Below are 12,706 nucleotides of genomic sequence, written 5' to 3'. Positions count from 1 at the left end.
TGGGTTTCCTCCGGGTGCTCCGGTTTCCTCCCACAGTCCAAAGATGTGCAGGTCAGGTGAATTGGCCATGCTAAATTGCCTGTAGTGTTAGGTATGGGGTAAAGGTAAGGGCATGGGTGGGTTGCGCTTCGGCGGGTCAGTGTGGACTTGTTGGGCCGAAGGGCCTGTTTCCACGCTGTAATGTAATCTAAGCTAATCTAAATATCTCAGCAAGAGGCCCAGCAATCACTTCTCTAGCTTCCCACAGAGTTCTCGGGTACACCTGATCAGTTCTGGAGATTTATCCACTTTTAACAATCTTTAACTGTTTTTGTTGCTTCTTTTGCAGGAGAGTTTATCCAGTCAATTTCTGACTGTTTTGCAGCTTGTTGGATGACAGGATGTTTGAACTGAAGTCAATTAGCACCTTTATGTGCACCAATGTCAATTTACTCCTTTTGTCAATATGACCTGTCTACCTTTCAAGCAAATGCCATCCTTCCGCTATGAAAAGAGGATTTTCTGCAGAAGTCAATTATTTCGGCACGCGTCCAGACCAGCAGAGCTGGTTTTGCATTATCATGGCTGAAGGAACTGGCTTTGGCTGGATTTGTTTGCTACTCATGACTTTGAGTATCCTGTGTAGACATCTAGTGTGGAAATCCTCCATTGCCCAGCAATGTGTCTATAGGTCGAAAAGTGTGACGCTGGAAACGCACAGCGGTTCAGGCAGCATCCGAGGAGAGGAGAGTCAACGTTTCAGGCATAAACCTTTCAGAGATTGCTGATGAAGGGCTTACTCCCAAAAGGTTGATTCTCATGCTCCCCGGAGGCTGTCTGACCTGCTGTGCTTTTCCAGCTTCACATTTTTTGACTCTGATTTCCAGCATCTGCAGTCCTCACTTTCTCATAATGCTTCCATAGGATGAAACAATGTTGCAGATAAAAGCCTTTTTTCCTTTATAGAGATCTCTGGTGTCAAAGATCCTGAATTTTGGAAGGTCATATGGGCACAGGTGGTTTTGTGCTGAATTTCTTCTTCAAATATGAACTTTTGAGAAAGATTACTGCTGAGATATGGAATGATTTATGAAGTTTGCTGATTAGTAACAATATTGGAGGTTTAGGTCCTTGCCCCAGGAAGGGTTAGTGCAGGACTTTGGTCTTACTGATGTTGAGTAAATCACCAACCCTGTGGATTTGGAGAAATTGAGAGTTGTCTGAATGCAGCAAGCAAAATACAATGCAGTGAAGGGTGAGATTGACCCCAGAAAAGACCGAATCACCTCAGTAAAATGAAACAAGGGTGACTCATGAAGAGTCCCCTCTTACTGGAAGTGAAAATTGAAAGGAGCTGCTCATCCAATCTTGGGACAATCTCTCTCTTGTTCCCCCACCCCTCCTACATTTACTACCAGTTGATTCACTGTTATGCCTATCATCAGCAGGAGGGGGATGAAAACAGCCTATACTTGGAGGAGCACCTGTGGTGAACCAGACTGGTGAGGTCAAGGGGGAGCAAGTCTCCCAAGCAAAATCAGGGGGTGGGAAAATTCAATTTATCAGAAAAGTCAGTAGAAGCGCAAATGTGCTGGATGACGCTAGAACTGGATTTCGAGAAAGGAGAGGAGATGGGAAATCGAGAGGGTGACTGCCAATAGGAACTAGTCAACAACTAAATATCTAGCTAACTGTGGTACAGGAAAACCTGAAGTCACAGAAAACTAAGTCTTTTCAAATTAATGTGCTTTTCATGAATTGTGTTTCTATTTTATGCAAACATAATGTCTAACTTTTGACTGTTAATTTTAAAAATTTCCTTGTGTAATGTGGATTTAAGTTTAAATTTCCTAAACATCACAGTAGTGATTAAAATGGGAAAAAAAAAATCTTGATGTTATTGAGCATATTCATGATCTTTTCTGCTCTGGGAATCCAAATACCCATATATCAACAAAAATATTGAAAATAATGGATGTAGGTTTGCTTGCTGAGCAGGAAGGTTTTCAGACATTTTGTCACCACATTAGGTAACGTCATCAGTGAGCCTCTGGATGAAGCACTCTGGAGAAAGATACTAGACACAAAAAGACATTACCACTCTCACTAGTATCTTTACATACAGATGAGGAAGGATACCACTTCGACTGGGACAACATATCCATCCTAGGACAACTCAAACAGAGACACACATGAGAATTCCTAGAAGCATGGCATCCTATCAGCAAACACATTGACTTGGATCCCATTTACTACCCCCTGAGAAAAAGTCCAGGAAATGACATCACCATAGGAAAAGACATCACCAACCTAAGGAAACCCAAACACACAAATAGAAAGCAGGCCATACCACCAGCACTTCATCCAGAGGCTCACTGATGATGTTACCTAGTATGGTGTCAAAATGTCTGAAAACAAACCTTCCAGGTCAGCAAGCAAACCTACATCCATAACCTCAATCTGAGCTACAAATCTTCTCAAAACTCGCTAATAGAAAATAATGTTACTACTGACTGCATCTTACCTAAGTAGAAGAGTGTGGCGCTGGAAAAGCACAGCAGGTCAGGCAACATCCGAGGAGCAGAAAAATCAACGTTTCGAGCATAAGCCCTTCTTCAGGTAAAGGGCTTATGCCTGGAACATCGGTTTTCCTGCACTTCGGATGCTGCCTGACTTGCTGTACCTTTTCACTACCACACTTTTGTACTCTGATCTCTTGCATCTGTAGTCCTCACTCTCTCCCTGTGTCTCACCTAATTTTGGAATTACTAATAAAGTAAAAATAGCCCTCAAAAATCAAATGGTAGCCATCAAGAAATCTCAGAATGAATCTTTGCAGGAAAAATTTAGTTTGACCACTGTCTGAATATTGCTTGTTCTGTGGGCAACAGCAACATAATCTTGGGTATATTGTTAATATCTGTTTATGCTGGGCAGTTACCTTAGTCTTAACCATCAGCCTGTTGAGGTTGAAAATTTCCTGTCAAGTAGAAACACCATTATGATCCCTTGTCATAAATGAGTTCCAAGATCAGAATGAATTAGATACCGTGTGAATGAGTTTTGAGGAAGGATCACTGGGCCTGAAACATTAACTTTGATCTCTCTCCACAGATACTGTCAGACCTGCTGAGTTTTTCCAGTAATTTCTGTTTTTGTTTTGGATATTGTGTGGAGTTGGTATTACCATGCAGCCATGCTTGACCCTGTCCAGATATGAAAAGCTTAATTTTCAATCCATTTCAAAGAATGGTTGCTATTATTCTGTCATGTAGCAGTTGCAGGATAGTAACAGATTTTGCAAGATAATCCAAGTTTCTGATGGAATTTCCAAAGGGTTTCGTGTTTGATCAACTCAATGGTCTTTGACAAATAAATGATGGTCATGTAAACCTTTCTCTGTTGTACCAGACACTTTTCTTGGATCGACTAACCAACAAAGATCAAGTCTGTGGTTACACTGGATGTATGGAAATCACATTGGGCCTCTTGAAGGTCATTCAGGAGGATTCATATGAGAATCTTCTCCATGTTCAAAAGGGACATGGCTTTCCCAAAAATTGATTAAGTCAGCCTCCTTGGAAAGTGAAACAGGTGAAGGCATTACAGGTCAGAAGGTAGTGTCTTTTATCAAAGTTTTGTAAACATTTCTGAGAATTTGAACAAGAATCATGATTGCCAGTTTCGTGCATTTCTGCAGGCGTATAGGTGTTTTATTCATTTACAGGATGAGGGCGTCACTGGCTGGCCAGCATTTATTGCCCCATCTAGTCAGCTGCCTTCTTGAACTGCTGCAGTCCACCTGCTGTGGGCTGACCTACAAAGTCATTAGGGAGGGAATTCCAGGATTTCGACTCAGTGACAGTCAAGAAATGGTAATGTATTTCCAAGTCAAGATGGTGAGTGACATAGAGGGGAACTTGAAGGTGATGGTGTTCCCATATATCTGCTGCCCTTGTCCTTCTAGATAGAAGGTTGTGGGTTTGGAAGGTGCTGTCTGAGAATCTTTACTGAAATTCTGCAGTGCATCTTGTAGATAATACACAGCTGCTGCTATTCAGTGTCAGTGGTGGAAGGAGTGAATACTTGTGGATGTAGTGCCAGTCATGCATGCTATTTTGTCCTGGATGGTGTCAAGTTTCTTGAGAGCTGTTAGAGCTGCACTCAATCACACAGGTTTATTCAATCACACTCCTGACTTGTGCCTTGCAAGTGATGGAGAGGCTTTGGGGAGACAGGGGGTGAGTTATTTGCCACTATTTCGAGCCTGTACCTATTTTTGTAGCCACTCTATTTATGTGATGAGTTGAGTTGAATTTCTGGTCAATGGTAATCCCTAGGAATGTTGATGATGGGGAATTCAGTGATGATAAAACCATTGAATGTCAAGGCGTGGTGGTTAGTTTGTCTTTTGTTGGCGATGGTCACAGCCTGGCATTTGTGTGGCACGAATGTTACTTATCACTTGTCAGTCCAAGCCTGGATATTGTCCAGATCTTGTTGCATTTGAACATGGACTTCAGTATCTGAGGAGTCACGAATGGTGCTGAACGTGGTGCAATCATTGGCGAACATCCCCACTTCTGATTGATGATGGGCAGAAGGTCATTGATGAAGCACCTGAAGATGGTGGGGCCTTGGACACTACCTTGAGAAACCCCCACAGAGATATCCTAGAGCTGAGATGACTGACCTCCAACAGCCTTTGGGCCAGGCATGACTCCAACTAGCAGAGGGTTTGACCCCTGATACCCATTGATTCCAGTTTTGCGAGGATTCCTTGATGCCACACTTGTTCAAATGCAGCCTTGATGTCAGGGGTTGTCACTCCCATCTCACCTCTGGATTTCAGCTCTTTTGTCCATGATTGAGCCAAAGCTGAGTGGTCCTGGCAAAACCCAAACTGGGCATAACTGAGCAGGTGCTGCTTAATAGCATTGTTGATGACATCCTGTCACTTTAGAGTCACAGAGATAAACAGCACGGAAACAGACCCTTCGGTCTAACTCGTCCATGCCGACCAGATATCCCAAACTAATCTAGTCCCGTTTGGCAGCACCTGGCCTATATCCCTCCAATCTGTTCCTATTGATAAGTCCAACTAGATGCCTTTTAAATGTTGCAATTGTACCACTTCCTCTGGCAGCTCATTCCACACACACACCATCCTCTGCGTGAAAAGTTGCCCCTTAGGTCCCTTTTATTATCTTTTCTTCTCTCAGCCTAAACCTATGCCCTCTAGTTCTGGACTGTCCGTGATCAAGAGTAGACTGATGGGGCATTAATTGGCTGAGTTGGATTTGTGCTGCTTTTTATGTACAAAACATACCTGGGCAATTATCTACATTGTCGGGTAAATGCCAGTGTTGTAGCTGTACTGGAACATCTTGGCTAGGGGAGTGGCAGGTTCTGGAGTACAAGTCTTCAGTACTATTGTCGAAATATTGTCAGGGCCCATTGCCTTTTTTGTATCAAGTGTCTCCAACCATTTCTTGATATCACGTGGAGTGAATCTAATTGGCTGAAGACTGGCATCTGTAATGCTGGAGAGCACTGGAGGAAGCCAAGATGAATCGTCCACTTGGCACTTTTGGCTGAAGATTACTGTGAATGCTTCAGCCACATCCAGTTTGCAGAATTATTGTTCAGACCAGATATCTTGTGTTCTTCTGTTGAATAGCTGGTATGAGGAGTAAAGCATTGGCCAGGACATCACTCAAATTTCTTTACTTGTCAAATAACATTCATTTAAGAGCATACTCAAAGACTTGATCTATTTCCTCTTCTTTAACATTGCTGAGAGAGTGCCATTCTGTTGAAGAGTAATGCACTTGAAGGGTATTAAAATCTGGAATGGCACTCATGTATATGGCTCCATTTATCAAAGAAAATTATGACAAAGCTACAACTGATATTTAACTATTGTAATAAGGAGAGAGCTTTAAATGCCTCCTTGAAGTTGTCTATGAAAGAGATATGCATTAACATTAATGCTTTAGGAAGTCTGGCACTTGTTCAGAGCTTTTTACCTGAGGAACCTGGGGAAAGAAATGAACTCCTATCCCAGGAAAGCCTATATATAATAAGGGAACATATTGAAGGCATTTGTAATATTTCAGGCTGATTTTGTGGCTAAATTTAGTATTCTGTTTCACATATTTGTACAGCTATATAACCATTAGATATAAACATATGCTGTATATCGATTGCATCTTTAAAATTGAAACCTTCAACTTGCATTTATGTTCTCAATTTCTGTGACCTTTGCTAATCTTCCATCTTGCATGTGATGTGAAGAGCTTGTCCAGAAGATTTTATGCTTGCCTCTTTGATCTATTTGCTCTTATTTTCTCCTTTCTCTCCTATAGTATCCATGAAGCTATTTAAAACAACATTTACTTTTGGTCTGTCACTAATCTTGTAACCTTTTGGAATTGAATTTAATCAATTCAATATACATCATAACCAGCTTAAAAGTAAACCTTTGAGTATATTCTTCAACAGTTAATAATGTATTTCCTCATGTCCCAATAGTCTGTCAATCAAACCTTTTGTGATATTTCTGTTTTCAGTCTCTGCTGAGAGTTTTTTGGAGATATTTTATATTCCTGATTTGAAAACAGTGATAAAAAGCAGTTCATAGATAAGATAACATTGTTTTCTTTGGTTTACCTAAGAAAAACAACAATTTAAAAAAAAAATTAAATCATCTACTAATGCGATATTGAAATATTTCAAATAGAATATCTATGGAAAAGCATGATTATTTATCTGACAGTATCAACCAATGGGCTGGAAGGAGATTAAGACTGAGTGGAGGACAATTGCATAACACAGATTAAAAATGCAAAATCAGTCCATACCACTACCTCCAGGAGTAATCGGTGAAGGAATTACCAAACATCTCTGTTCTGGCAAAAAATAATGTTGTCATTCTGTGCAACTAAGAAGCCATGATTGATGTTTGTTCAGTTTCAAATACTAAGGAGAAACTACTTGGTATTTCAGAAATCCATGTAGTAATCCGTGCATCTGTTTGTGGAAAAAACAACTAAAATCCAAAATAAACTTACTGACTGATTTAAACTTTGTTTGCAGTGTTTCAATATGAATGTTGTGCACTTGTCACTTAAACTTCGTTGTGATTTGTTTTCTGTGAGTTGTAATTCTGGGTTTTTGTTAGGATAAATTCAGACTTGCTGTGTCTCCTGAATTATTCTGGAATCTTCCTGAATTTAAGGATAGTTCCCCAGATATTGCAGCAATCCTAAAGAGAAATTATATGAACAACTTTCTTGCCCTTTTCTGATTCACAAACCGCATGACTGTACCCTGTCCAGAATACAGTGCTTTCCTAAAATAATGTGGTGGATAAAGACGATTCTGGATTATAGTTATTGTTTACATCGGTGTTGACTGATTTAACAGGCAACCAATGACGGGGAGTGGAGTAACTGTATTTAGAAAACCACGGGATGAAATAGCCCATGTTGCAATTCCATCAAAGGTGCTAATACTAATTATATGAGCATAACAGATTAAATAATCACTAATTGTAAGAAACTTTGAAAATCCATCCTGTGATTGCTTATGTCCAAAAATGCCAAGTAAGTGGTCGAAGAGAGGACCTCCGGAAAAGCTTTTTCCTTCTGAAGATGATGTTGGGATATCGGTTTATTATTGTAAAGCGTATGATTGTAAATCAAATGTAATTGTGAATTTGACAAAGAACAGTTGGTTAACAGTCTTTTGTTGTCTAAACAGTTGCAAGATACAGGCTGTTTCAGGGCAGTCACACTACAGGCTATTTCAAAGTTCTGAACTGTGTATCTTTCTGAGGACAGTGTGTATTGTCAACACCAGATTCTAAATAAAGTCAGGCGAATTGACTTAAGTTACATCTTTTCAGGTCTAAATATATTTAGAGGAGACAATTAACAATGTGATTCTTCTTATCCAGTTAGTGACCAGAGGCTGTGAAACAGCAGAAATGACTCTGAGAAGGAACGGCCTTGGACAGCTAGGATTCCATGTTAACTTTGAAGGTATTGTGGCAGATGTTGAACCATTTGGATATGCTTGGAAAGCTGGCCTGAGGCAAGGGAGTCGTCTTGTTGAGATCTGCAAAGTAGCGGTGGCAACCTTGACCCACGAGCAGATGATCGACCTTTTACGAACCTCGGTGACTGTGAAAGTGGTGATTATTCAGCCTCATGAAGATGGATCACCCAGAAGGTAAGTAACTTTATCGTTTTGAGATATGTTGGTCAATAACTCATGGAATATGACTTTCAATAGATACTTCAAAACAGTTTGAATGTGAACCTAAGTATTCAGAGAATCTTTAACCTGAACATATTCATGGGCGACACGATGGCACAGTGATTAGCACTGCTGCCTCACAGCACCAGAGACCTGGGTTTAATTCCCGCCTCAGGCAAAAGTCTGTGTGGAGTTTGCACATTCTCTCCGTGTCTGCGTGGGTTTCCTCTGGGCGCACCGGTTTCTTCCCACAATCCAAAAATATGTAGGTTAGGTGAATTGGTCATGCTAAATTGTCTGTAATGGTAGCTGAAGGGGAATGGGTCTGAGTGGTTTGCTCTTCGGAGGGTCGTTCGGCCGAAGGGCCTGTTTCCACACTAAGTAATCTAATCTAATCTCCATAAACTACAACAAAGTCCAATGATGTAATTGCCACCTGTCAGCATTTAATTCTATCCTGGTTTTAATATAACTCAACTTTTTTTTAAAGTGACAAATAAAGCTGAGAAATGCTTTAAGATTTCTGCAGTGACAGTGCAAATTACCTATGACTACAGCATGAAAACAGACCCTTCGGTCCAACCCATCCATGCCGACAGATATCCCAATCCAATCTAGTCCCACCTGCCAACACCCGGCCCATATCCCTCCAAACCCTTCCTTTTCATATACCCATCCAAATGCCTCTGAAAAATGTTGCAATTGTACCAGCCTCCACCACATCCTCTAGCAGCTCATTCCATACACGTACCACCCTCTGCGTGAAAATGTTGCCCCTTCGGTCTCTTTTATATCTTTCCCCTCTTACCCTAAACCTATGCCCTCTAGTTCTGGACTCCCTGACCTCAGGGAAAAGACTTTGCCTATTTATCCTATCCATGCCCCTCATAATTTTGTAAACCTCTATAAGGTCACCCCGCAGCCTCCGACACTCCAGGGAAAACAGCCCCAGATCTTCTTCACTATCCTATCTACCTGTGACTCCACTTTCAAGGAGCTATGAACCTGCACTCCAAGATCTCTTTGTTCAGCAACACTCCCTAGGACCTTACCATTAAGTGTATAAGTCCTGCTAAGATTTGCTTTCCCAAAATGCAGCACCTTGCATTTATCTGAATTAAACTCATTATTACATTTTGAAAAAAATATCCGTGTAAGGAAGAAACAATTCACAAATGGCATCCTTTGTGTAGAGAAGATAAATTTGACCTCCTCGTTCTACTCAACTTGTCAGGAACGTTTGACATGGTTGATGACACCATCGTCCTCCACTGTCCTTTTATTGTCCACCTGGCTGGGACTCCTTTTGATATGGTTCCATTCTGAAAAGTCGAAGAAATACTCTGTTGCAAAACTTCAACACTGTGTTCAGTTGCAATAGTGAAGTGGTGTCTTTATTATGTCAACAGGAAGCCAACACTGGATAGTCATAGCGCTTCTCCACCAAGTTTCTTATGAGTACATACACTTGTTTTCATTATCAGTTACATCACAGTGGTATTATGTAGCCAAAAGGCCACAGCACAATAGCCTCTGATGGGCTGATAATTGTGTTCCTATACAGTAACTGCAATGCAGAGACTTGGTATGGTCCTGGAGATGGTAAAGAATGTGTGCATTCTGCATAAAAGGCTTGCGGGGATAAATTGGTGTGATTTGGCACCATTTCGATGATGTGACAGTTGTCTTCCCCATTTCTTAATTGTGTCTTCATTTCTTTATGTTTCTTCTATTTCTTAATTGGGCTATCTTGATCCATTATTTGTGCATGGTTTGGCATTCTAGCTTCTGGTCCTGACTGCCTGCATTCTAGCTTCTGGTCCTGTCTAAAATAAATCCAAATTTTGCACCTACAATTCTTTTCTATCTCATTATAGTTAGACAATCAATTACAATAGTTTCCCTCCCTGGATACTGTTGATACGTAACATAATCCAAAGGCACTGCATGAGTTTACACATGTGCTGATGACAAATTATCACTATTTCTCTCAATTCCTCACTTCTACTAAATTATCAAACCTGTTTTTCTGGCATTCTGTGTGTCATAAAAGACACAATAACAGAAAAGTTGGTGTGAATGGGTTTGGACACAGCCGATTTGGGTTTATGAATGACCACTCATGCCTAACCAATCCACTGGAGTTTTTTTGAGGACATACTAATGGAACAGATATTGGAGAATCTTTGGATATGGTGTATTTGGATTTTCAGAAGACTTTTGGAGAGGAAACTCCAGTGGTTTATGGGCAAAGTTTAAGCACATGGGATAAGGGGTAATATATTCAGATCGATCAAGAATTAATTGACAGACATGAAACAGAGAGTGGAAGTAAATGGCTCTCTTTGTGAGTAGCAGGCAATGAGTGACTGGTGGGGTACTGCAAAAATCAGTGCTTGGAACTCCAGCTATTTATGATACATATGAATGATCTGGATGAGGAAATCCAAATACAACATTTCCAATTTTGCTGATGACACAAAACTGAGCAAGATAGAGAGATGTAAGGAGGATGATTCAAACTGATGAGTGGATAAACACAACAGATGTGTTTAAGCCACAACATGGCTTAATGTGATGTTATTCACATTGACGTGGAAAACAGAAAGGCAGACTATTGTTTAAATGGCTTTATATTAGGAAATGTGGGTATACAAAAGGATCTGGGTGACCTTGTACACCAGTCAATGAAGGTAGACAGGCAAGTGCATGAAGCAATTGGGAAGGCAAATGAGATACTGGCCATCTTTGCAAGAGGATTTGAATTCAGAAGGAGAGACAGCTAACTGCTGTTATACAGGGTCCTAGTGAGACCGCATATGGAGTATTGTGTGTTGTTTTGGTCTCCATACCTGAGAAAGAATACATTTGCTGTGGAATTTGCTTTTTAGAGCAGACAGAGGGTGGTGGTGAAGGGTTGTTTTTGGGCTGAAGACCTGTGACCAGTGGTGTGGCACAGGGATTGGTAATGGGTCCACTTTTGTTTGTCATTTATATAAATGATTTGGATGAGAGCATAGGAGGCATGGATAGTAAGTTTGAGGATGACACCAAAATTGATGGTATAGGAGACAGTGAAGAAGATTATCTAAGATTATGAAGAGATCTGATCAATTGGTTCAATGGGCTGAGGAATAGCAGATGGAGTTTAATTTGGATGGACACGAGATATTGCATTTTGGTAAAACAAACAAGGACAGGACTTATACAATTAATGGTAGGGCCTCGGGAAGTGTTGTAGAACAGAGAACCTCGGGGTTCAGGTACATAATTCTTTGAAATTTGTGTCACAGGTAGACAGTGATTGGCACACTTGTCTTTATCGCTCAGACCTTTGAGTGTAGGAGCTGGGACGTCATATTGAGATTGTATTGGACATTAGTGAACCTCTTCTGGAGTACTGCGTGCGGTCTGGTTGCCCTGTTATAGGAAGGATATTATTAAACTGGAGAGCGTTCAGGAGATGTTGCTGGGAATGGAAGGTTTGAGTTATACAAATAGTCTGGATAGGCTGGGACCTTTTTCACTGAATCTTGAGGGGTGGTCTTATAGAGGTTTATAAAATCATGAGGGGACAGAGATAAGGTGAACGTCTTTTCCCTAAGATGGAGGATTTCAAAACTCGGGGTCATCTTTTTAAGATAAGAGGAGAAAGATTTAAAAAGGACCTGAGATGCAACTTGTTTATACAAAGTATGGTTAGTGTATGGAATGAGCTACCAGAGGAAGTGGTGGATTCAGATATAGTTACAACATTTAAAAGACATTTGGATAAGTACACAAATAGGAAAGGTTTGGAGGGATATGGGCCAAATTTGGAAATGTGGAACGAGTTTAATTTTGGGAACATGGTCAGTGTGGACTAGTTGGACAGAAGATCTGTTTCCATGCTCTATGACTCTAAGAAAGAGTATAACAGAGGTTCACTAGGCTCATACTTAGCTGGCAGAACTGTCCTTTGAGGAAAAATTTGTTCAACTGGGCCTGTATTCAGTAGAGTTTAGAAGGTTGAGACATGCTATGATTGAAACACATTAAATTCTAACAGTGCTGTACAGACTGGATGCAGGGATAATGTTTTCTCCAGTTACAGAGTCAAGGATTAGAGTCCAGGATACAGGGTAGACCATTTAGCACTAAGATGAGAAAAATAAATCCCCACTCAAAGAGTAGTGAGCCTATGACATTTTGTACCACATAAAGCTGGGGAGGCCAAGTAATAGAGATGTACAGCATGGAAACAGACCCTTCGGTCCAACCCGTCCATGCCGATCAGATATCCCAACCCAATCTAGTCCCACCTGCCAGCACCCGGCCCATATCCCTCCAAACCCTTCCTATTCATATACCCATCCAAATGCCTCTTAAAATGTTGCAATTGTACCAGCCTCCACCATTTCCTCTGGCAGCTCATTCCATACACGTACCACCCTCTGCATGAAAAAATTGCCCCTTAGGTCTCTTT

At 40.9% G+C, this 12,706-nt stretch overlaps 1 protein-coding gene across 3 annotated transcripts in view; it reads left to right on the top strand.

Annotated features, from left to right (window-relative positions):
* The window catches only part of LOC122542453 (signal-induced proliferation-associated 1-like protein 2), a 557,075-nt gene that overhangs the window by 322,793 nt on the left and 221,576 nt on the right, over positions 1–12,706 (top strand). For all 3 annotated transcript variants that reach the window (XM_043680159.1, XM_043680169.1, XM_043680179.1), the window contains exon 9: positions 7,940–8,214. In XM_043680159.1, the coding sequence (XP_043536094.1) occupies positions 7,940–8,214 (275 nt within the window). The remainder of the gene's footprint in view (positions 1–7,939; positions 8,215–12,706) is intronic.

Source organism: Chiloscyllium plagiosum, chromosome 3 (assembly GCF_004010195.1).
Source record: "Chiloscyllium plagiosum isolate BGI_BamShark_2017 chromosome 3, ASM401019v2, whole genome shotgun sequence".
NCBI classification, from domain to species: domain Eukaryota; kingdom Metazoa; phylum Chordata; class Chondrichthyes; order Orectolobiformes; family Hemiscylliidae; genus Chiloscyllium; species Chiloscyllium plagiosum.
This window is presented reverse-complemented; position numbering and strand designations above follow the sequence as displayed.